Raw genomic sequence first — 22,797 nt, 5'->3', positions numbered from 1 at the left:
TCGCTCATTTTTTGTCTTCATTTGCATTGCTTGCAAAAATGAGTGATCATGTACCTTCCTACAGTTTGGATCATTTGTCCTAAGCCTATCGCATCTAAGCCCTATCCTTTCCTACTCCGAAAGCACACAGTTCTCTTCAAGTTTCCTATTCTGGCCCAGTTTTCTGCTTCACCGGAAGTTCCGGTCGCTCTGGTCGGTACTTTCGGCTGGATTCCCCTGGCCAGCATCTGGTTCCCGCGATGCTGTTTTGTCGGTGGGCTCGTTCCGCTGGGACCGGAAGTTCCGGCCCCAGCGAGCGGAACTTCCGCTCGTACCGTTTCCCACATATTGGGTCGGGAACGGGGAGACAGTTTTGTCTCCCCACTTGTCCCCCAAATCATCTTATGTTCGTGGCCTCCCTCCACCTGTGGTGCCGGCGGCTCCCCCGGCCGGATCTCCCTCCTCCGGTGACCTCCGCCGGATCGGCTTCGTGGATCTGCATCCTCTCCCTCTCCTCCACCATGGCTCCCCCCCCCCGGTTTGTGCTCTTTCCCTCTCTAGGTGTGGGTTGACCTCACTAGATGAAATTTAGGGCATATTTCTAGGCCAAGCCTTGGTAGATTCTTTCTATATGCATATCCCCTGCTAGATCTAGTCTAGAACGTTGGTGTAGAGCGGTTCACCTCGCCATTACCGCGAATCCGAAGGGAAAATTGTGCTGTCTTCGTGCAGCCAGAAGTTCCAGCGCAAGCCACCGGAACTTCCGCCCGGGCGGAACTTCCGCCCGTTCCCTGCGGAACTTTCGGCCTGGCTTGTTTACTGTTCTGTACTCAGGGTTCTGTCCAGGTTCTGGTTTTGGCCTCCTCTTGTTTGTGTGCACTCATTTATCTTCTACCATCTTCATATATGTATCTCATGTGGTTCCAAGAAGAGAGGCAAGGGGCATGTTGAAGATGAAGTAGAAGAGCTTGAGCTTACTCGTCCATCCAAGCTCACGGCCCGCCAACTGGCGGCACAAAAGAATGTCAAGTCACCCGCAATACGTGGCAAGAGGGTTCATGTGTCAGTCAAGAACATGCCATATCTTGAGTACAAGGAGCTGCGGCAAGGGAACCCTTATCTCATCCCTCAGAACAATAGGGTTGCGGATAAGCGCTTCCACAATAATTCCCAAGAAGAAATCTTTTATGAGATCTATTCGACCTTCAAAAAGGCTATAATCACTCAACACTCAATTGACACCGCCAAGATGGCCGCCACAAGGTACTTTGATGAAGCCTATGCATTGTGTGGAGAGTTTGGGCTCTATCCCATTATGGAGCTCAACAAGGACTTCGACATTAGGTTGATCCAACAGTTCTATGCCACCGTTCACTTTCAACAAGATGAAGCCAGAACTTTCCGGTGGATGACACATGAGACTCTTCTTGAAGCCAACTTGGCAAGCTTTGGTGAAGCACTTGGATACCCCTCGATCTCCGGTTATGAATGCAAATGGATGGCGGTCTCATGATAGCTCGTTTGCTCTCACCAAGGATGCGTTGGAACCTCTCTATATTAAGGGATGGGGTATTCCGGGCAAGAGTGCGGATTTTCTCCCTACTTGGGACATCATGCTTCGTGTCTACCGGGAAACAATTGGACCCAAGGGTGCCAACCTTGATGAATTGCATACCTATGAAGTGGATCTTATGGCAAACTGTCATGCTAAGAAGGGCACCGGTGAGAAGCTCGATGTGATGGACTACATCTACAATGAGATGTGGTCATGTGTGATGGAGAAGAAGCTTCCTCTCTTTGCTCCTTTCATCATGAAGCTCATTGAAGACACTTGGATATCTACCCGTCAGGCTCCTCTCGCTCACTCCATTCCTCTCAACATCACAGCTCATGAAGTGAAGAGCCTCCGGGTCAAGCGTCACAATTCGCCCATAGAAGATGTTACTCCCGTTCATGAGAAGCCACCAAGTTGGGTCTCCAAGCTTGCCCACCGCATGCAACAGATCTTTTGTCTCACCTCAGCTGTCAACCACCGTCAGTATCAACAGCATTTTGAGGCCAAGAAGTCTCGGGTTCGTCAGAAGAGCATCATGAGGGCTCTCAATGTGGACGTGTCTCCTCCCGGATCCGAGGAGAACATCACTCCGGAGGCTGAGTGGGTTTCTCAGCATGGCATTCCTCTCCCAGAAGATGGTCTCGAGATCGAGTCCCCTCCTCATACTCCACCTCACCCCGGCGCTCTATCTGATCTCCCTCCCGGCTGGGCTAACGCCGACCCTTGGGACGCGTAGTTTCTCCTGTCCCTTTTTTGTGCCTTGGTGCCAAAGGGGGAGAGTGATCCCTTATTAGGTTGCTCTCCGTTGGGTATTTGCATGGGGGAGTCACAAGCTCGTGTGTTCTTTGATTTCTATCGCTTGTGATTCCATTTTATTCTCTATTTGGTGTCGAACTCTGTTTCTAGATATTATGTGGTGTGTGAACCTTATCTATGTGTATGGTAAACTCCGTATGTGAGTCTTCTATGGTTATCTATGTGTGTATGATCTGTCTATCTATATGCTTATCACTATGTTTATTGTTAACCCATCGAAGATAGATGCAAGATATAGGGGGAGCTTTGTTTCATATATGTGTACCTTCGCTTTCGGAGAAATTTTCTTCGTACATGCTCATATCTAGGGGGAGCTCTTATATATCTCTCACATACTTGTTGTTTACTTTGATTATTCCTTCCAAATACTTGTGTTGTCATCAAACACCAAAAAGGGGAGATTGAAAGAACATTTCCCGCCCTTTTGGGTTTTGTGTGTTTGATATCAACAATAGGTACCTATTTATGTGTGTTGATGTAGACAGGTACATGGTTTCATTATACATACATGGCTGGTGAAATGGATTGACAAATCTGGAGACAATGCTGCCTTTTTGCTCCAGGCGGAAGTTCCGGCTCCTGCAGGCGGAAGTTCCGCCCAGATGCTCCTGTCAGCAGAATCTCAGCGCCTCACACGGTGAAGCTCATCGGAAGTAGGCCGAAAGTTCCGGTCAGCGGAACTTCCGCTCTACTTCCGGGCAAGTTCCGAAATCAGCGTTTTTTACTCACAGTATGTTCCAGTATGGTTTTCGCGCAATTCCGGAAGTAGGCCGGAACTTCCGGTCGCCGGAAGTTCCGTCCTAGTTCCGCCTACTCTCAGTCCATTAGCTTCTCATGTGCAAAGGGATCCAGCCGGAACTTCCGGCCCCTGTGGCCGGAACTTCCGGTGTTACACAAAAACATCCACAACGGTCATATCTTAAGCACCTACTCATATAAATAGCTATCTTCTCCATTGGAACAAGTTGCTCAATCATTTGCCAAGTTCATCCACCATTAGAGGCACCTCAAGAAACACAAGATTCACAAGATCTCCTCCTCCAACCATCCAAAGCTCTTGATCTTTGGAGATCCGAAGGAGAAGACCCCGATCTACATCCTCACCGAAGCGATTTGCATTTCCCCCTCATATGCTTGAGGGCCCCTTTGCTAGTGTTCCTCTTTCGAGCAGTCCTAGCTGTTTGTAGTTGATATTGTTCTTGTTGTTGTTGTTACAGATTTGGGAGCCTCCAATTTGGTTGTGGATGTGTGCCCCAAGAACCTTGTAAAGGCCCGGTTCCGCCTCGAGGAAATCCCTTAGTGGAAGTGGGCTAGGCCTTCGTGGCGGTGCTCACAGGAGACCTGAGTGAAGCCTTCGTGGCGTTGGTCTGGCTTTCGTACCGACCACACTCCTCCGAACGTAGACGTACCTTCTTGCAAAGGAAGGGAACTACGGGATTCAACTCCGTGTCTCCGCGTGCTCCACTATCGGTTACCTCTATCCTATTATCTCCCCTATATATTACGTAGCTATATCTTGCTTAGTAGTTGGCCTTGTCATATAGGTAAATTCACATAGTTGCATATCTAGAGAATTTACCATTGTGTCAAGCCTAAATTGAAAAAGAACTAAAAATTGGTTAGCACCTATTCACCCCCCTTCTAGGTGCGGCATACGATCCTTTCAAGTTCACAAAGCGGAATTCATGATTGCTTACCATACGACGAGATCACTTGATCCCACCTCATACAACATATATGCTTTGTGTGTTGGTCAACTTGAACCCACTCTTTGAATTTTTGTGTTGATCTCAAACTTGTACCATTTCTTATTTCTTCATTATGATCATGTCTTGAATGTAAATATGAATTCTATCAGAATCTTTTTCAGAATATACTTGTTCTAGGATCAACTCTATGTTAACCAATCTTTGGACCACCCCTTGAATAACACCCTGGTCATCACTTGATCTTCAAGCAATTCCTATTGAAAACCATTCAAGTACAACTCAATGCAAACATTAGTTATTTCGTAGGGATCATTAATTGGCAAAACCACACACAGGGGCTCCATGCACTTTCAGATGTTGGATACTGGTGAATATCACCAAAAAAATATTATCTTTGCTTGCCATATTAGCTCCAACATATTTCATTAGAGAATTATCTTATTTTTTCTACACCCAACAAATTAAACAAGATTATCCACAACCACCATTGAAAAGAAACAAGATAAATCAAAATCCACATACGCGCACTCTTCTTCAAACTAGAGTCAAACTTCTCATTTCTCATGCAAGTCAGCGACTATCTTACATGCCACACCAAACAAAGCATGATGTCACTACAGTCTTAAAATGACATTCATGATAGTTTGAAAAACACCGAGTACAAAGCCATATCAAGACTAGAGTAATGATTCTGAAGATTGATGATGTAACCACATTTGTTGTCAACTACTACATTGTCTATCATGAAAGAAAATTCCAATTTTGGTGAGACGCACACAAGACTGAAAAATCGACATTTCCATCCTCAGTAAGTCGAGGACAATTGTCTATAGTAAGTGCTAACCAGTCGGGCATCATCTTGTTTTTTCAACTACCAATAACATAACTAGTTGTTGCAAAAAACCATGCATTTTCAGAAAACACTAACAACAAAATTTGAGACAAAAAGTATCACCTATTGAACAATAATTCAAAGGAAAATAATAAGGGTTGATTCTATTTCAATAGAAATATTTATCCTAATTAAACATGACTGGGTTATAGCATTTTTTAATTTTTCTGTTTTATACCCTGCATAAAGAGGTTTGCATATAACTATGTTGTGCAGATTTATATTTTAAGAGTCGAGGGGACCTTTACCACTTAGTTCGAGATATCTTCTTAACAACATTGAGTACATGAGTCAGAAATTAGCCGTCCAAGTTGATATTGAGATTGGTTCAAATGTTGATGTTTGTTTTGGCTTGCAATATCCATTGTATATGATCAAGTAGGGGCGAATGATTCTCCTATCTGTTGTCTAGTTGACTTATAAAGGATCCCTATGTGTATTATATTGTGTTCTACATACTGCAAATGTGTGTTTGCCTAGTTTATATGCTTGCACACTTTTTATTCGTGGAAGTAAAATAAGATATGATATGTGATGAGCAATATCAACTGACAATTAATTTCATTCTTTTGAATTGTAGCATAACTTGCATCTCCAAACTAACATCTATGCTCTCATCCAAATCACAAGAGCACAAATTTTGCAACTCCTAAATGAAATATGGGCCCAAAAGAATGTTTGATGTGATATGTCTTATACTACAATGCCTTTTTTATGGTGGGAGTTGAGTGCTAACTTGTCCATTGTGAATCTGTTTCCAAATGCATTTGACCGGTGTGTCGATGTATATCTACGTCTGCACACGAAAATAAAATTATATAGCATGATACAATTAGGAAGAATATCGATAAATATTGCTAACTTTTGCTAACATTGTTACCATATCACTTTGAGGAGAGAATTATATTCTTTGACTGTGTCTAGCAAATTAATAAGCATGATCAGACTCCATTGATTATCTTTGTATTATAGTGGTAGAGGTGATTTCTTCCTTGAACTCTCACCAAAATTTACCATGGATATAACTTTTTGTTTACCGTGCATCTCATATCCTCGTCTTTGCTCACTCTTTTGAAGTCATACTCCTCATTCAGTCAATTGTCACTATATTGTGTGACACAACAAAGGAAACCATGGATGTTAGTTCAGTCTTACATTTGGCATTGATGATCGTTTTCGCAAGCACCAAGTGTAAACGTGCATGATGTCTTCCTCTCCCCGCCACTCTTTCTCGAACGCAAAGAAACACCCACACAACGCTAGATAAAGGTCGGGGTCGTGAAGCTCCATGATTGACTAGGACACCATGTCGCATGCCAACAACTACTCGTCTCACAAGTCACAAGAAATCCAACGAGACACATACCACGCTAAATCAAAACTTTCCTTCTCGGTAACCCAGACTAACTATCATTTGTCTTGGTTTTCAAATTTCAAGGATTGAACAATATGACTAGTTTCCTCCAAGAAAAAACCCAGCATCATTAAAACACACTGGCACAAAAAAAAAAACAGAGAAAAAAATCCCATCCAGATAAACTCGGATCTTTTCTTACCTCTGACCAGGAGGAAGGTGAAACAGAACGATATCCGAAAGACCCCGGAATCACGGAAATACCCTCCGCCTCCACGTCATCGCCTACACTTCATCCTCTTCCTCCTCCGCCCCGGTTATAAAACCTCCCACTCCTCACACCTCCGCTCCTCTCCCCTCTCCCTCCTCCCTCCTCCCGTGCGCTCGCAGCAGTTCCGTCAGACAAATCCTAGCGCGGTTCTGGTCTCGCCGGCGGCGATGTCTGCGTCGGTGATCCTGCCGGACCTGGCCACGCAGGTCGTGGTCCCCGTGGCGGCCGCGGTCGGCATCGCCTTCGCGCTGCTGCAGTGGTTCTTGGTCTCCCAGGTCAAGGTCACCGGGGAGGGGGGCTCCGCGGGGAAGGGCGGCGCCAGCGAGGCCCTCATCGAGGAGGAGGAGGGCCTCAACGACCACAACGTCGTCCTCAAGTGCGCCGAGATCCAGACCGCCATCTCCGAAGGTGAGCGGCACCAGGGCTCTCTGCCCGTGGTTTACTTACAGTTAGCTTGTGAATCTGAGGGTGGCTTGGTCCTAGATCTCGGCTGTTTCGGTTGGTTCGGAATTGGGCGCTAATTTTTGACTGGTTTCGTTTGTTTTTCTTCATTTGCGGCGTGGAACCCTGCCAGGAACTCTGCTCTCTGAATTCGCTCCGGCGCGTAGCGTGTACCGTAGTGGAACGCGAGGGATTAGATTCCTCTCTTCTGTTTCTTATTAAGCATTTCGTGCTAAAAATCGGCGCTCTTGATCAAACAAGCCGAGCTTGGTAGAATTATCGGTAATTATATGCGTGATTTGTTAGCTTAGTGTAATGGGTTTCATGATTTTTTTTTTCTGAATTTGTTATGCATATCAACTGCTTGTATTAGTCCTACGCTTCATCTGGATCTACCCAAACATTATAATATCGATGTTCCCGCTTTGTGCAGCACATGTTATAATACTCCGTAATTCTTGGTTCAGCCTGGGCTAATAGCAGTTATTTAATTATTCATCCGTCGCGCGCGCGCAGATTTTTTTTTTTTTTTGGAGATATTTCTTGTGGGGAATGGGTAACAGTAGATCCGAGGTGCTCTTCTAAAAAAATCTAGAACTGGAAGTTCTTGCTTCTTGCTTGAGGAGGCGGTCCCATAAAGCCCAGCAGTGACCACGCTGCTGCAGCGATAGATAGGATATAAGTTAACTGCGTGAAGAGGGACAAGTTGTTATTGCACCTGTGGTCCTCCCTGCCGCTCGTTTAAGATAAGACGACAAATTTTCTGCGTGCCTGCATTATTGTAGCGGGTAGGAATTAGTTGCATCCTCACATGCATGCATATGCTTAACTTGGAAGGGATCCTAGGAACACACATGGACCATACTGCTGATTGGCGTTTCCTGTGATACAGTTGGGCTGTTGGGGAGGAATGTTACTCCGATTGTTCTGCTGATTTAGTACTCTTGGTCTTGCATGAGGCCCTTGTGTTGTTGTTGTTAGTTTATATTCTTAGTGGTATTGGTTAGTTGTAAGATGTTGCTGGAGATTTAGATAATGTAAGAATGTGTGTTGGGTCAGAATTTGTTGCTGAGATAATTAGAGATTGCTGTATGACCCGCAACACCTCAGACCTGTTGAGCTGATGTGCACAGCTGTACATTGTTATTACTTCTAGCTTTGGTGCTTCATATCGGTGCTGACGTTTTATTAGTTGGGAAATTCTTAGTGTCCACTTTTCTGTATGTCCATTCGTGGTCTGAATACTCTTGCATTTGCTGTAAACAGGAGCAACTTCCTTCCTTTACACCGAGTACAAGTATGCTGGAGGATTCATGACCGTTTTTGCTGTTCTGATCTTCGTCTTCCTTGGGTCCATCGAGGGTTTCAGCACAAAGAGTCAGCCTTGCCATTACAGCGTGGGCAAGACATGCAAGCCTGCTCTTGCTAATGCCGCGTTCAGCACGATTGCTTTCGTGCTAGGAGCAGTCACCTCTCTTGTATCTGGGTTTCTCGGGATGAAGATTGCAACCTATGCAAATGCTAGGACAACCCTTGAGGCAAGGAAGGGTGTTGGGAAGGCATTCATCGTTGCTTTCCGCTCTGGTGCTGTGATGGGCTTCCTTCTTGCTGCCAGTGGCCTTTTTGTTCTTTACATTATAATCAACTTGTTTGGAATCTATTACGGTGATGACTGGGAAGGTCTTTTCGAGGCTATCACCGGTTATGGTCTTGGCGGTTCTTCGATGGCTCTTTTTGGCCGTGTTGGTGGTGGGATTTACACTAAAGCTGCTGATGTTGGTGCTGATCTTGTTGGGAAAGTAGAAAGGAACATCCCTGAAGATGACCCGAGGAACCCAGCTGTAAGTGTTTATTCTTTTTTGTTGATGATTGTATTCATATTTTGGTAGGATTTTTATCTACACGTGAGAATGATCATTCCTTCCTTGATGCAGGTCATTGCCGACAATGTTGGTGACAATGTGGGAGATATTGCTGGAATGGGATCAGATCTGTTTGGTTCCTATGCTGAGTCATCTTGTGCTGCTCTTGTTGTTGCGTCAATCTCTTCCTTTGGAATTAACCATGAATTCACCCCTATGATGTTCCCACTCCTAATTAGCTCTGTGGGTATAATAGCTTGTTTGATAACAACTCTCTTTGCAACCGATTTCTTTGAGGTCAAGGCTGTCGATCAAATCGAGCCTGCCCTAAAAAAACAGCTTATAATTTCCACTGCTGTGATGACCGTTGGCATTGCACTGGTCAGTTGGTTAGGCCTCCCCTATACCTTCACAATATTCAACTTTGGTGCCCAGAAGACAGTGCACAGCTGGTATTGCCGTCTTTATAATTCGAATTTCCATATTTTTGTGCATTTCTTGCTCGTTCGTCATCTCAGTTTGCTTTAAATTTTGCAGGCAACTATTTTTATGTGTGGCTGTTGGTCTCTGGGCCGGCCTAGTCATCGGATTTATTACAGAGTACTACACAAGCAATGCATACAGGTACTTGCAATTTTGGCCATTCATTTAATTGTGCTTGTAATCTACACAGTTGTTTCAAGTTCCTGACGATTCGACCCCTTCAGTCCTGTGCAGGATGTTGCTGATTCCTGCAGAACTGGAGCTGCTACCAATGTCATCTTTGGGCTTGCTCTTGGATACAAATCAGTTATTATCCCCATCTTCGCTATCGCCTTCAGTATTTTCCTCAGCTTCAGCCTTGCCGCGATGTATGGTGTTGCTGTGGCTGCTCTTGGAATGCTAAGCACAATAGCCACTGGTCTTGCCATTGATGCCTATGGCCCTATCAGCGACAACGCTGGAGGCATTGCTGAAATGGCTGGCATGAGCCATAGAATCCGTGAGAGAACTGATGCTCTTGATGCTGCAGGAAACACTACTGCTGCCATTGGGAAGGTACACATGCTTATCTTGAGTTTGATGCCTTTCACTTAAAGAGTTAAATGACCCTGAATCACATTTAGATCACATTTAATAGAGTGCATTTCATTGCAATTGCAACTGTATGGATGTTTCTTCGTTTTTCTTTTTCTTTCAACAAACTTCATTTCAAACTATTGAACTCCATTAACCATGCCTAATACTTGTAGGGTTTTGCCATTGGCTCCGCTGCCTTGGTGTCCCTTGCTCTCTTTGGTGCCTTTGTGAGCCGTGCTGGGATCACAACAGTTGATGTTTTGACGCCCAATGTTTTCATTGGACTGCTTGTTGGTGCTATGCTCCCATACTGGTTCTCTGCAATGACCATGAAGAGTGTTGGCAGTGCGGCTCTCAAGATGGTGGAGGAAGTGCGGAGACAGTTCAACACCATCCCTGGGCTCATGGAGGGCACTGCCAAGCCTGACTATGCGACATGTGTGAAGATATCCACTGATGCATCCATCAAGGAGATGATCCCCCCGGGTGCTCTTGTCATGCTCACACCTCTTATTGTTGGGACCTTCTTTGGTGTTGAGACCCTATCTGGAGTCCTTGCGGGTGCTCTTGTTTCCGGTGTTCAGGTTGGTGGAACATTATTTTTTGGGGGATTATACTGCAGCTTTGTATTTTCGTACCATGTTGTGTTCATAAATTTGTAATGTTCCATCCATAACTATGTTGTTTTTATTCAGATCGCCATTTCAGCATCGAACACTGGTGGTGCCTGGGACAACGCGAAGAAGTACATCGAGGTAAAAATCACTAGCACCCATCGGCCATGAGGCTTATTGTCCCCCACATTTGCCGCACGTTATTAACTGTAGTTTCACTTGGTTTCAGGCTGGCGTATCTGACCATGCAAAATCCCTGGGGCCAAAAGGCTCAGACTGCCACAAGGCTGCTGTGATTGGTGACACCATCGGGGATCCTCTCAAGGACACCTCAGGCCCCTCGCTCAACATCCTCATCAAGCTCATGGCGGTTGAGTCCCTCGTGTTCGCCCCCTTCTTCGCCACCTATGGAGGCATCCTCTTCAAATATATTTAGACGCGGAAGATCCAAGATATGATCGATTGTTTAATTTTGCTGGTCAGAAGCGTGCTACTTCATCTTTATGTCGCCGAGCTCCTTCACGACCCATTGCGCGCCCTCTTTATGTTTTCCATTTAGTTGTCCCTGATCTTCCACCATCATGTTGAACTTGTCTAGTTTTCGTTCTGTTAGCTGTAGAGGTAGCAGAGGGTGGCAAAATCAACGGCCAGTGGTTTGGGCAAAGTGTGTCTTGGAGAGTTCTATTTTGCCTCTTGATGGATGATGACGATGACGATGATGAGTCTTGTATGAAACTGGGGAATGTTTGTCTGAATTTGGGTAATGTTTTATCTGAAATTGGGTAATGTTCTTTCTCTGGCTGTGCTTTTGTTGTGACCCCCAACTGTTCGCTTCCACAGCCGACTATTTGTTGTGACCCCACAAGTTTGCCATTATCAGATTAGTATTAAATAGTGCAAGTCAGTAAATTCGTCATAGATGGACATCATGTACACAGCAATAATCTCATGCCTTATCAGAGCTTACCTACGACAAGAATTCCCCTACGACATAATATGCTCACATGAAGCTGTTAATTTTCACTACGGAAGCGCCAACAATACTGAAAAGCAAATATGAACCAACTCATGATGAATTCTGAGATGAACTAATTGGTTGTTGTTGAAGAATAAAAATACGGGGTAACCTATCTTGTATGTCCCTTCATTAATTTCTGTCTCTCAGCATGCTTGTGGAAGATTAAAAAATTCAAATCAAATTGCAAACAATGAAATAAAAGGAAAACATATATCATACAAAGAGAGAAAATTGAAATATATAAATACATTCCATGTATTCAACCGGGCCTGTCACTGCATAAACCCATCAAATCTATCTATCTGTGGCAACGAGAGGGGAACAAACACTCAAAACAGGCGAATGAAAATGGTGCACTGGGAGGAAAGCTGAGGAGTGTTCATACCTCGTGGGAGTGCAACATCAACTGCTGATGGTTTCGTTGAAACCTCTTATGAACAGTTGTGTTATTTTCCAATGCACAAACAATTGCAAAAATATCTCCCTAGACATTGTAAAACAGTTTTAGCAGCTGAGTGTCAAACAGTTGATATGGCATACACCAAAGAATGAGGAATGACTGAAAACGTGAAACAAGTAATGCTTAATAGTTGATAACTATATATTAATTAATAAGAATATATTTTGTATACTCTTTTCACTTGCACACTTAAGATATATCACAAAAAGTATACTATTGTTAACTTCTTTTGAATATGAATCCAATGGTATATTTTTTTTGGCACATATCTCATATTTTGTTGATCAAAATAGTGGTCAATTTTTTTCTCAAAGTGTGTAATACCACCAACCGGTATGGTACCCTATCCGAAAATGATGTAGTGGCATGGGCGGAGCTTTATCCCGGCATCCTCGGGAAGCTGCCCGAGCTCCGCTTCGTCGGGTAGGCAGGAAACATCGGGTGATTAGGTGTAAATTCTGGATTATATTTCTATCATCTGTTCATCTCCTTGATCAACTTTTACGAAATTATAAAGTTGACTACCATTAGCTAACCTTTAGATCTCATAGATGTAATGCAAGTATGGTGAACGTTCTTGTGGTGTACCCTTAATAGTCAATAGAAGCAGGGTAAAATATGAATCAATGATGACCGGAAGTTGGTTATGTTGAAGAGATAGAACCAGACCTTCAACATTGCAAGACTCTAAAAATCTGCATGCCGAGAAGATAAAATTGCCCATCTCATCGCGGAGACACATGTCTATCCCAGCTGTACCATCCTCCGTACAAAAAGAACCATCAACTGCATGCTTGACATAACCAGTCGTAGAGTTTTTGCAGGATTTTTTTAGAAAATTTCTTTACGTAACTCTCCTTGACCTGATCACCAGTGTCGATCAGCGAATGTTTACCTTTGAAAATTTGATTAGTTGGCACATTCTTGATGTCACGGGGAGTCTTGATGTAGCTACACAAAAATCTCTTTGAATCTCCTGAACTCCTTGTACATGTGCACGACGGCTGCAGTAGCGGGGAGCGGACGCGCGCACATGCAGAGGCAGGCAGGGCCGCAGCGGCAAGAATGCATAAAGGTGAGGTCCGCATACTGGCTAGCTGCAGGTTAGGACAACGACCTGCGTTTCCTGCTCGCCATCGCAGCGGTAATTGTAGTATGCAAGTTGTTGACATAACACCAATAAAACACCGTTTAACTAGTATTATCATTTAAAGTGGTACAACTGAAGGTCCAAGATATGTCTATAGAAGTACAATAAGGTAAAATTACAAATAAAACTCCATAAGAATAACTTGTTGACTAAATTTATCAGTAGCTCTACCTATTGAGTTACTTGGCATGCTAAAAAAACTATAATTGAACTCTAGCTATTTAGGGTCTAGGAGTAAGGAATTGGTTTCCTCCCACTCTTAGTCTAAGTTTTCACCATCATTGATGTAGAAGTTGACTTCATTGACTTTGCTGATCGAGCACTTATAATAGTTGACTCCTTCATCTTTGAGTTCCCCTTCACCGATCTCCTAATCTAAGCAAGGAATTTAAGAGGGAACATATGAGTACTCAACAAGTTTAATATATATGAATAGGTGTTTTATGCACTAACTACATCCATGGACCAAGAAGTCCTAGGCTAACACATGTTTTTTCTAAACATTTTTTCAATTTTTTCATTTTATTATGAAAAGCTATGTTTGTCAGCTTTCACAGGGTATGCAGTACTTCATAGAGTTTCCTTCATGCCACGTTCATAGTTCCTTCCTGGAACAAAAGTGACAAGCCACAGTTTATACACTAGGCGGTTACTTTATCCATAAGAGAATTCATCCTTGTTGCCAATCAGGTTTGGTATTTCCGTTCACACTTCCTTGGTACGAGATCTAATATAAGATCCAAGCCAACTTCTGCCCTTCTCTGTGATCCCGCATACCCATCCCTTTGTAGCCATGACTGAGTTTAGGTTCTACCTTCACCTTGGTCGCTTACCACTGAACTGAGCTTAGGATTTAATTCATTTGCTGATCCAATATTCATTTGTATTCTTTCCCACTTGTAATATTCAATTGTAAGATTGCAATATATGCAAGTTCTTATTTGGTAAAGACCTGTAACATTCAATTCACATTTGTCATAATTATTCCTACGTGATTTGGATTGTAATTGATGTATGGTGTATGGTTTCTTTGAAAATTTTAACTTGCCAAGTTCGGATTCTACTTTGAAGTGCTAACAATTTAGAGTTTGATTCTTGAAGGCTGTTATCATATTAGGTAACTAAAATGTTTAACTTTATCGTAAGTTTTGCACGTATATAATATAAGATTATAACACGCAATCGCATGTCAAACAAGCAAGGTTTGCTTGAAAAAAATTGAATTCCCCATTTTATTAGATGCAATTATGCGCAATCAGCTCTCCTAAAACTATTTATCTTGTGCTACTAAAAAACCTCATGATTGATCCAATCTGTTAAAACTATTTAAAAAGTTCATTTAGATCAAACCTGTACGCTTTATAATCTGATGACGAAATTCCACATTCAGTCCCCTTCTGGCCTTGTCACCATCCTTCCTTCCCTCTCGTTCTCCGCCCGCCGGCCCCCACCCCACCAGAGAGGAGACCGGACCAGCTCGCGGTCGCCGGCGAAGTAGCCGCCGCCACCACCTCCACCCCCGCCCAGTCAACCCCTCCAACCTCTCCTCCTTCCCTGCGCCAGGACGCAAGCCAAGCTCTCCCTCCCTATCCCCACCTCCCAAAACCCCCGCCCCGATCCCCACCGCACCCATGGCCTCGGAGATCGAGGTGCTCGAGGACACCACCACAACCACCGCCACCGCGGCATCGCCGCCGCCGCCTCTGGCGCCAGCGGAGGAGGACGCGCTCAAGGACGACGTGTACACGGCGGCGGCCTACGGCGATCTGGAGAAGCTGCAGCGGCTGGTGGAGGCCGAGGGCCGCCCCGTCGCCGACCCCGACGGCAGCGGCTACCACGCGCTCCAGTGGGCCGCCCTCAACAACCGCGTCGCCGCCGCGCAGTACATCCTCGAGGTTCGCTTCGATTCTGCCTGCGGGGACTCGAGATACGCGGTTGGTAGGTAGGTAGGCAGTTGCGGCGTGGAGCGTCAATGTGCGTGCCTCTGGTTTCTGAGCTACGCTTCGTATGTCAAGAGCGGTGGGTTGCTTGCTGCCGAGCTTGCTTAGTGTTTGTTTGTTGGGGATGAAGCTCTGGGTGGTTTTGTCAATGGTCTGTGGATGACGCCTCCTGGTGCGTGGACAATTATGCGGCTGTGGGCTGTGAACTGAGTGCTCATCGTTTTTCAGGGCCTCAGGGGAGTAGGTTTTAGAGTTTGGTGTTGCTTCGTGTAGAGATATTTGGGTTCATGTAGGTTGAGTGTCACAGTTTGATTTTCAGTAGTTAGTACTGGGTAGATATGGGCAGCCATGGTAACAATGAGTTGACGGCCAGTAGCGAGTACTGAATTTTCTTGAGCCCTTATGCTTCAGTTGGTTTGCTGCATCGAATTGTTGCTTGTGGAATCGTTTTGGACATCAGCTCGCTGATTTGGCATTCACCATTTGTTCCTGTTTAACCCTCTACAGTTTCTGGTTTAAGCGTATGAAGTATGGTATAGGCTTGAGATAGTGTTTGCCCGTACACTGTTGTGGACACCGAGATGATCGATAGTATGCATTTTACCTACTTAAGTGCGTGAACGGGTTTTCTTGTGCAGTTCTTGTACTGTGACGGTACCGAGTATGTCTATTTTGATATTCATAGTAGACAGTCAATACGTTATTGTTTTCGGATAGTTGTACTTGAGACATGTATAGCTGGTTTTGTTTGGTGGCTCCTGGTGCTGCCAACCGCATTCTGTGAACGCACTTTGTTTGGCTGGGTGGTGATTTTGTGCTCTTTGTACAGCATGGTGCAGATGTAAATGCCGTGGATCACACTGGGCAGACAGCACTTCACTGGAGTTCTGTACGTGGTCACGTGCAAGTTGCTGAACTACTTCTGAAAGAAGGAGCTAAGGTGGATGCTGCTGATTTATATGGCTATCAGGTCTGTATACTGACCTCTCTTCTTTGTCTTTTGACCCCCCTGTGTTTACTTTTGGGTCTCCAACGTTGGTTCACAACTGATAAAACTATGTATTGTTGAATATTTCATATTTGTCTGCCCAATTGATCAATTATTATCATCTTGTCATCTGCGAGTTACAGGAGATTTGCAATAAACTTAATTTGACATACAATTTTTCTTTAATAAAACGTGTGTCGTGTGGCATCGATTTTTTTACAATTTGTTAAATCAAAGTACTGCTCTTTGTAGGCTACACATGTTGCAGCTCAGTATGGACAGACCACATTTATTTATCATGTTGTTGCAAAATGGAATGCCAATCCAGATGTCCCTGACAACGATGGAAGAAGTCCATTGCACTGGTTTGTAACATGTGCTCTTGTATTGCTCATTGGCGTATTGATAATTTCTGCTGATGCATATGTAGCCTATGGCAGCAACGGAACTTCGGCATCTCCTTTTACACTTACATTTTTGTATGTATTACCTAATTTCCTGGCAGGGCTGCTTACAAGGGGTTTGCAGATTCTATACGTCTCCTTTTGTATTTGGATGCTTACAGGGTGCGGCAGGATAAGGAAGGTATGTGCTAAATTTAATCACTACTCTTATTGTCTGCACATTCACGGATTCGGCCACACCCATACCCAGTTACCCACATGCGCATGCACACAGACCCCAACTGTATTGGTTCACTCTGGAGCTTGGGATTTATTTCATTATTACAAATTACCCTAGGTTGTACTCCTTTACATTGGGCTGCTATTCGGGGGAATCTGGAGGCGTGCACTGTGCTAGTTCAGGCTGGTAAAAAGGAGGACTTGATGGTGAAAGACAAAACTGGTTTAACTCCGGGACAACTTGCTGCTGATAAGAGTCATCGGCAAGTTGCATTTTTTCTTGTAAGTGACATGGACTACGGGATCTATATTTTCTAGTCTACTTGAGCTATTTGTTTGCAGCACCTCAGAGTCTCAGTGCACTAATAATATCATCTAATAAGAACTCTTCGTAGGTAGATTTGCATAAATACTTACTAATGGGAAATACTTATTTGCATCATTGCAGATTTTTTATGCCTGCTCTCTAATTAGTTGAAACTGATAAGGAAGAATTGAGTTCGTGAATTTATTGAATGAGGCATACATATGATCCATAGACCTGGTAATTTACAATTTTGCATGTAAACTCGATATAAGTACAGTCAAATGACGTGGATATACTTGCAACAAAAGGTAGGTAGGAGTACTATTTTGTCCAGAAAACACCACAAACCAGTACAAGCACATACATAGATGTAACCAAGGAGGAAAAATACTTCCCTTTGTTGTGACCTTTCTGATATTTAAATGCTCTTACATATATTTTGTAGATGAGCGAGCTAACTGTGTGTGATGGTTATGATTGCCCTGTAGATTAATATCTCCTCAGTCTAGTATTTTACAATTTTCCTTGTAGAGAAATGCTGTTTCACTATGTATATTCCTGCAATAGAGTGATCATGTTGACCTTGAACTGAAAGAACTTGTGTTGCTATTGTTTGGACTGGGAATACCTGTCTTGAACTTGATTTTTTTTTTGTTTTCGAAAAATAGGACTTGATTTGCTTGAGTCCTTACAGGACAATGCTAGAAGGGTATATGACAGAGGATGTAATGGGAATGCGACTTTTGTAAAGCTATCAAAATTAGGGCTTGCTCCTCTTCTTTGGTGTATTGCTATTGTCTTGCTTACTACATATATACACTCTGTTATAGCAGGTAAGTAGCACTCTTAACGTCTTTTCACTCACTCCGCTCTTCCGTAGTGTGGTGCTTACTATATCTTGTTTTTCAGGACAATATATGATAGGTATGACAGCATCATTTGGGCTGTTTGCGTGGTCAGGAGTTTTCCTTGCAACTGCTGGGTTGGTCATGTTCTATAAATGTAGCAGGTACTTCTGAAAAAAAAATCATTTGGCTAATAGTCATGAAAAAACTATTCTTGCCACATTGTTCATTTGTATATTCTAAGATGGGAATCCATTTTATGAGAACAATCCGTATTCAAATCATAAATAAGTCTGACACCCCACTTTTACACGACATCTATATTGGTACTATGTCCGTCCTGGTCCTGTCCTGATCAGTGACTTCGACTCGGGTCCTAGTCTTTTCGTGTAAGGCTTAGCTTAAAAAGACGAGTGTGTTTTTGCCTTGCTGCGTCATACCCAATCTCTTTTCCGTTTCCACGCTCTGAAATCAGAGCTGTAGCCTTCGCCATTGGTGGAAAAAGGTCTTGCATTGGTGGAACAGAGCAGAGGGTTGCCACCTTTGTCCACATATTACCTTCGAGAGAACCAAACTATGCGCAAGGACATATTGCCAGCATGTTGATCCTTGCCAGTTAGTACTTGACAATATTTTGAGATAGTAACGCAGTTTATTGTGTCTTCTGGCATATTTGTATAGATTTGTGTCATCTGACCTCCTGTTTATCCCACCTCTTATATGTGTTAGATACATTACAAGTTATTTAAATCATTATGCTGTTGCTATTGCCATGTATATGTGTTGAAATTTGCTCTTTTAAACTGCTTCTACTCTGTTTTACCACCCAGTTCGAGATATGCAGCATAATTATCATTTAGCAACACCATACTGATATGAAATTGGCTTTTCCATTCTACAGGAAAGATCCTGGCTACATAGGTATGAATATACGAGACTCACAGAATCAAAGGGATGATGTAAGTTTGAAATATTAGCAGAGTTAATTTTTTTTCTGCAAAGCACCTTTATCTTCATTTTTTATTTTGCCGATTCTAGATCAATGCGTTTCCGACCTTAATGTTGAAACATCATTAAAAATTTGCAATCCTAATCATGATCACTTTGCCTTTAGGAACCTTTGTTGAAGACGGAGTTAGACAATCCTGCACTTCTGGCTGGTAACTGGTCACAACTTTGTATAACATGCAAAGTAAGTAGTACATCATACTGTTTATTTGTCCTCTCTTTCCTATAATCATATTCTTAGACCTCCGATTTCTAAATTTTCCTTATACAGATTGTCAGACCTGTTCGTTCAAAACATTGCTCTACATGTGATCGCTGTGTTGAGCAGTTTGACCATCACTGCCCCTGGGTATCTAATTGCATCGGCAAGGTACTTGGATGTTCAGTTATTTTATATGTGCTTACTTATGATCCAATGTAGTTATCAACTCACTATCTCTTCTGGAATTGCGTAGTTTATGTTGTTTGATGATTTTATTCAGATAGAAGGTTTATAGCATCTCTCTTGTACGAAAGTAACGCTATGAAGAGCCTCCTAACTTGCTGATCTTTTTATATTTACCTTTTGTTTGAATTTTTCTCTCTTGAATATCTGCTTGTTCTTCAGTCTGATCTATAGTGGAATGTGATTGCAGAAGAACAAATGGGAATTCTTCATGTTCATCACTCTAGAAGTTCTTGCAATGATCATTACTGGTTCTGCTGCCATTATAAGTATTGTCTAAGTCTTTTGTGGCTTTTCCTTATAACGTGGACAGGAACTTTTTTCATAAGATTCGTTGCTGTTTTTGTCGCAGGGACTGTAAGAGACACAGCATCTCCAGCATCCTTTGGCGATTGGCTTGGCTATTCTGTTGTTTACCATACTGGGGCTGTTGCTTTTTTCATGATGGACCTTTTCATTTTCTTTGGTGTTGCATGTCTAGCAGTAGTTCAAGCATCTCAGGTATTTAAAGTTTGATATTTTAAAATTTTTTTTTTTACCTGAGAAAACCAATTTATTTTATACCAAGTCCTGATGTCACCGAAATGCTTGTGTATTGTGTGTTCAAGCACAATATTCAACAACGTTTGATTGCTAACTACACTAAAACATAAATTTTTATAAAGTACTCTGAACTTTAAAAAAGGGAAAAATACGCTACCGCAGTAATGCCTTTACTAGGGTTTACCCAGATATTTGCGCGATTGCGCCTTGCTAGATCCTATTTTTATAGAAATTGCTAGATCTGTCAAATTTGCAATTTGTTGTCAGCTCATTCATGAGTATGTATGTCCTAGCAAGTATCAACATAACATTATAAGCTAGGTAATAAAATTAAACACCAGTCAGTAAATTGCACCATGTTTGGAAAGTTTAGAATCAAACTACTTAACAGAGCTAAAATCAAGGGTGGATGTGAAATTGTCTGCTTATTTGATTTATTAAGCTATATCTCTGACACTTGTGTGTGGGAAATGTTTTCCATCCAGTAGCTATAGCCTTTCTCGCTATATGAGGGGGACATGTTTATCTTACCATGCATTCTTCTCTCCCTTATAGATAGCAAGGAACATCACAACAAACGAGATGGCAAACTCCATGAGATACAGCTATCTAAGAGGTCCAGGTGGCAGATTCAGAAACCCGTTTGACCATGGGGTGCGTAAGAACTGCTCAGACTTCTTGTTGAATGGATACCATGAGGACGTCGAGCGGCTCCAGCATGCATCACACGCTGATGAGGAAATAGGAATGATACAGATGACAAGTGCAGTCACTCAGAATGGCGAGGGCCATTCACATCATGGTAATGGCACTGACCATGCCTGTGTTGATTCACATGCCAGTTCAAACTCTCAGAATCAAGCAGGTTCCTCTCAGTGCTGTGACCACAGTAAGAAGAATGATAAGACACCGTTTGGCCTAGGGATGGGCCTTGGACGAAACAGCGCTTCCCGGCAGTATATTCGATCTCTTCTCCCGTTGTGATTCCATCAGTTCATGTGAATTTTCACTGTGTACTGTACGTGTTCAGTGCTCAGGCTCCATCGATTGTTTAGCTGCTTGTGGCACAATTGTACACTATAGCCTTCACTAGTTTGTGTTCATATCGTTTAGCGCCAGCTATGGAGGAGTCGGATCTGTTCAGCCCCCAGTATTTTTTTGTGGTGAATACATAGGAGATGGATGTAGCAACGGGGCCACGCATATCCGCTGATCTGCATTTTGGAAAAGTCACCCAGATACCTGCTGGAAAGATGTACAGCCATGTCTCTGCAGATGCAGGTATGCAGCAGCATGATGTGTCTTCAGCTGTCACCATGCCTGTGGGCGGGAGTCCAGTTGTTCAGCACCAGACTGCTTTGAAAAATTGCAGCGGTAATTTGTAAATTCAGAGAAACTGTAAATTGAGTAGTAGCTTCACTGTGGCATTAGTGACCTTTTATCTTCTTTGCTGTTTCTCATTCAATTTTCTTAGGATATTCTTACAGACCAAGTAGGTGTTTGTAAAGATTACAATTGTTTGAGTGCGTCAGCGTTCATATATACACTTGTTAGGGTGTGTGCTTCAGAATGGCAATATGATGCTATGTAATTGAACTTCTGGACTGGTGATGGTGACCGAGGAAAGTTGATTTTGTAATGAAATATCTCTACTCGTGTGTTGTTACTTGTACCTCAGCCCTCAGGAATCATTCTTGGCAATATGTGCATGTGACTAATTAATTGGGATACATGTGAGTCAGTGAGTGACATAGGCATCCCCAATGGGCCTGCCAGAGATAGTACCCGGGGTTTACTGAAGGCCCAATACCCGAAGAATAAGAAGACTCGGAAGCCCAAAGATGTTGTTAAGGAAAGCTAGAGTTGTAATAAGAAGTGTTGTATGTAATCTTGCGGGACGAGTTAGAAACCTCCCCGAACTCTGTAACTTGTACAATACGAATCCCTCGGCTCCGCCTCATATATAAGGGGAGGTCGAGGGACGAGAAAGATCATCGAATCATTGTTGAGCAAACCCTAGTTTTATTTCGTCGGGTACTTTTCGGCTGATAACCTTCGAGATCTACTTGCCCTCTACATTACACGAAACCCTAGTCTACTACTTGTAGGCATTGACAAGTTAATACCTTGTCAATTGGCGCCGTCTGTGGGATTTAGAGGAGACAAGGAGCTGATCTCGATGGCACGTTCAGAATCGTCGACTTCATCGGCAGCAAGCAACATCATGGATAGAGGTAAACAGATCGAAACTGGTCTCGTTGATTTTGTGCCTCACCCGCCCTCCCGTTTGGATGCATATACATATCCGGAGGAGCCCATGGAGATGACGTTCGGGAGGTTCCACTTTCGCGTCGGAAAGGAAGGAAGTTATCGTCTCGAAGTTCCGACCTTCCCGAGGTTTCCTGTGGAGCATACTGAATCTTCGAGCTCGGCGTCATCGATCGAGTCAGGCGACGAAGAAACATCTTCGCCACGCTTTGTCGGCATCAATGCAAGCGAAACACTCGCCAAGATCTTCAGTGACATGTCTTTCAAGTCGTCTGCAGACTCCTATATAAGCAGCGATTTTGAAAGCGTCGACAGCTTCGACTTCATCGACAAATCTATCACCATTGGAAAGGTCTTCACCAATCTCTATGATGGTGTCACCGAATCCAGCAAGGCGCAGAATTCAAAATATCATCAAGTCTACGTCATCGGAGAAGCAAGTCGTGACCAGGATGAAACGTCGGAGGCTTTCGACGATTTGGGAAACCCATACGTCGATCCCTCTGACTTAAGGCAAGGATTGGGCAACAAATACGTCGGGCCTACACCACGTATGAGAGTTCAGTTGCCGCAAACAGCGTGGGACAGAGCCGCAAGAGCTATGGATGGTTCAGAACCAATGGCGACAACCGCCACGGTCGAAGAATTGC

The 22,797-nt window shown here is 43.4% G+C and overlaps 2 protein-coding genes and 1 long non-coding RNA gene across 3 annotated transcripts; 2 read left to right on the top strand and 1 right to left on the bottom strand.

Annotated features, from left to right (window-relative positions):
• The first annotated feature begins 6,654 nt into the window (after positions 1-6,654).
• On the top strand, positions 6,655-11,347 carry LOC127316833 (pyrophosphate-energized vacuolar membrane proton pump 1). Its single transcript, XM_051347297.2, has 8 exons — positions 6,655-6,984; positions 8,284-8,858; positions 8,952-9,331; positions 9,417-9,503; positions 9,587-9,917; positions 10,112-10,522; positions 10,634-10,693; positions 10,782-11,347. The coding sequence occupies exons 1-8, from the start codon at positions 6,744-6,746 to the stop codon at positions 10,986-10,988; spliced, it is 2,292 nt and encodes a 763-aa protein (XP_051203257.1). The 5' UTR covers positions 6,655-6,743; the 3' UTR covers positions 10,989-11,347.
• A 1,862-nt stretch (positions 11,348-13,209) lies between these two features.
• On the bottom strand, positions 13,210-14,653 carry LOC127316838 (uncharacterized). Its single transcript, XR_007860669.2, has 2 exons — positions 14,531-14,653; positions 13,210-13,555 (listed from the first exon to the last, which is right to left on the bottom strand). It is a non-coding gene; the product is annotated as an uncharacterized lncRNA (long non-coding RNA).
• Positions 14,635-21,556, top strand: LOC127316837 (protein S-acyltransferase 24). The gene is made up of 13 exons (XM_051347301.2): positions 14,635-15,075; positions 15,950-16,090; positions 16,361-16,473; positions 16,614-16,693; positions 16,850-17,013; positions 17,733-17,871; positions 17,948-18,047; positions 18,785-18,842; positions 18,998-19,075; positions 19,163-19,261; positions 19,527-19,605; positions 19,689-19,837; positions 20,435-21,556. Exons 1-13 carry the CDS (start codon positions 14,812-14,814, stop codon positions 20,861-20,863), a joined length of 1,893 nt encoding a protein of 630 aa, XP_051203261.1. The 5' UTR covers positions 14,635-14,811; the 3' UTR covers positions 20,864-21,556.
• The last annotated feature ends 1,241 nt before the right edge of the window (positions 21,557-22,797 follow it).

This window comes from Lolium perenne, chromosome 7 (genome assembly GCF_019359855.2).
Source record: "Lolium perenne isolate Kyuss_39 chromosome 7, Kyuss_2.0, whole genome shotgun sequence".
In the NCBI taxonomy this organism is placed as follows: Eukaryota; Viridiplantae; Streptophyta; class Magnoliopsida; order Poales; family Poaceae; genus Lolium; species Lolium perenne.
This window is presented reverse-complemented; position numbering and strand designations above follow the sequence as displayed.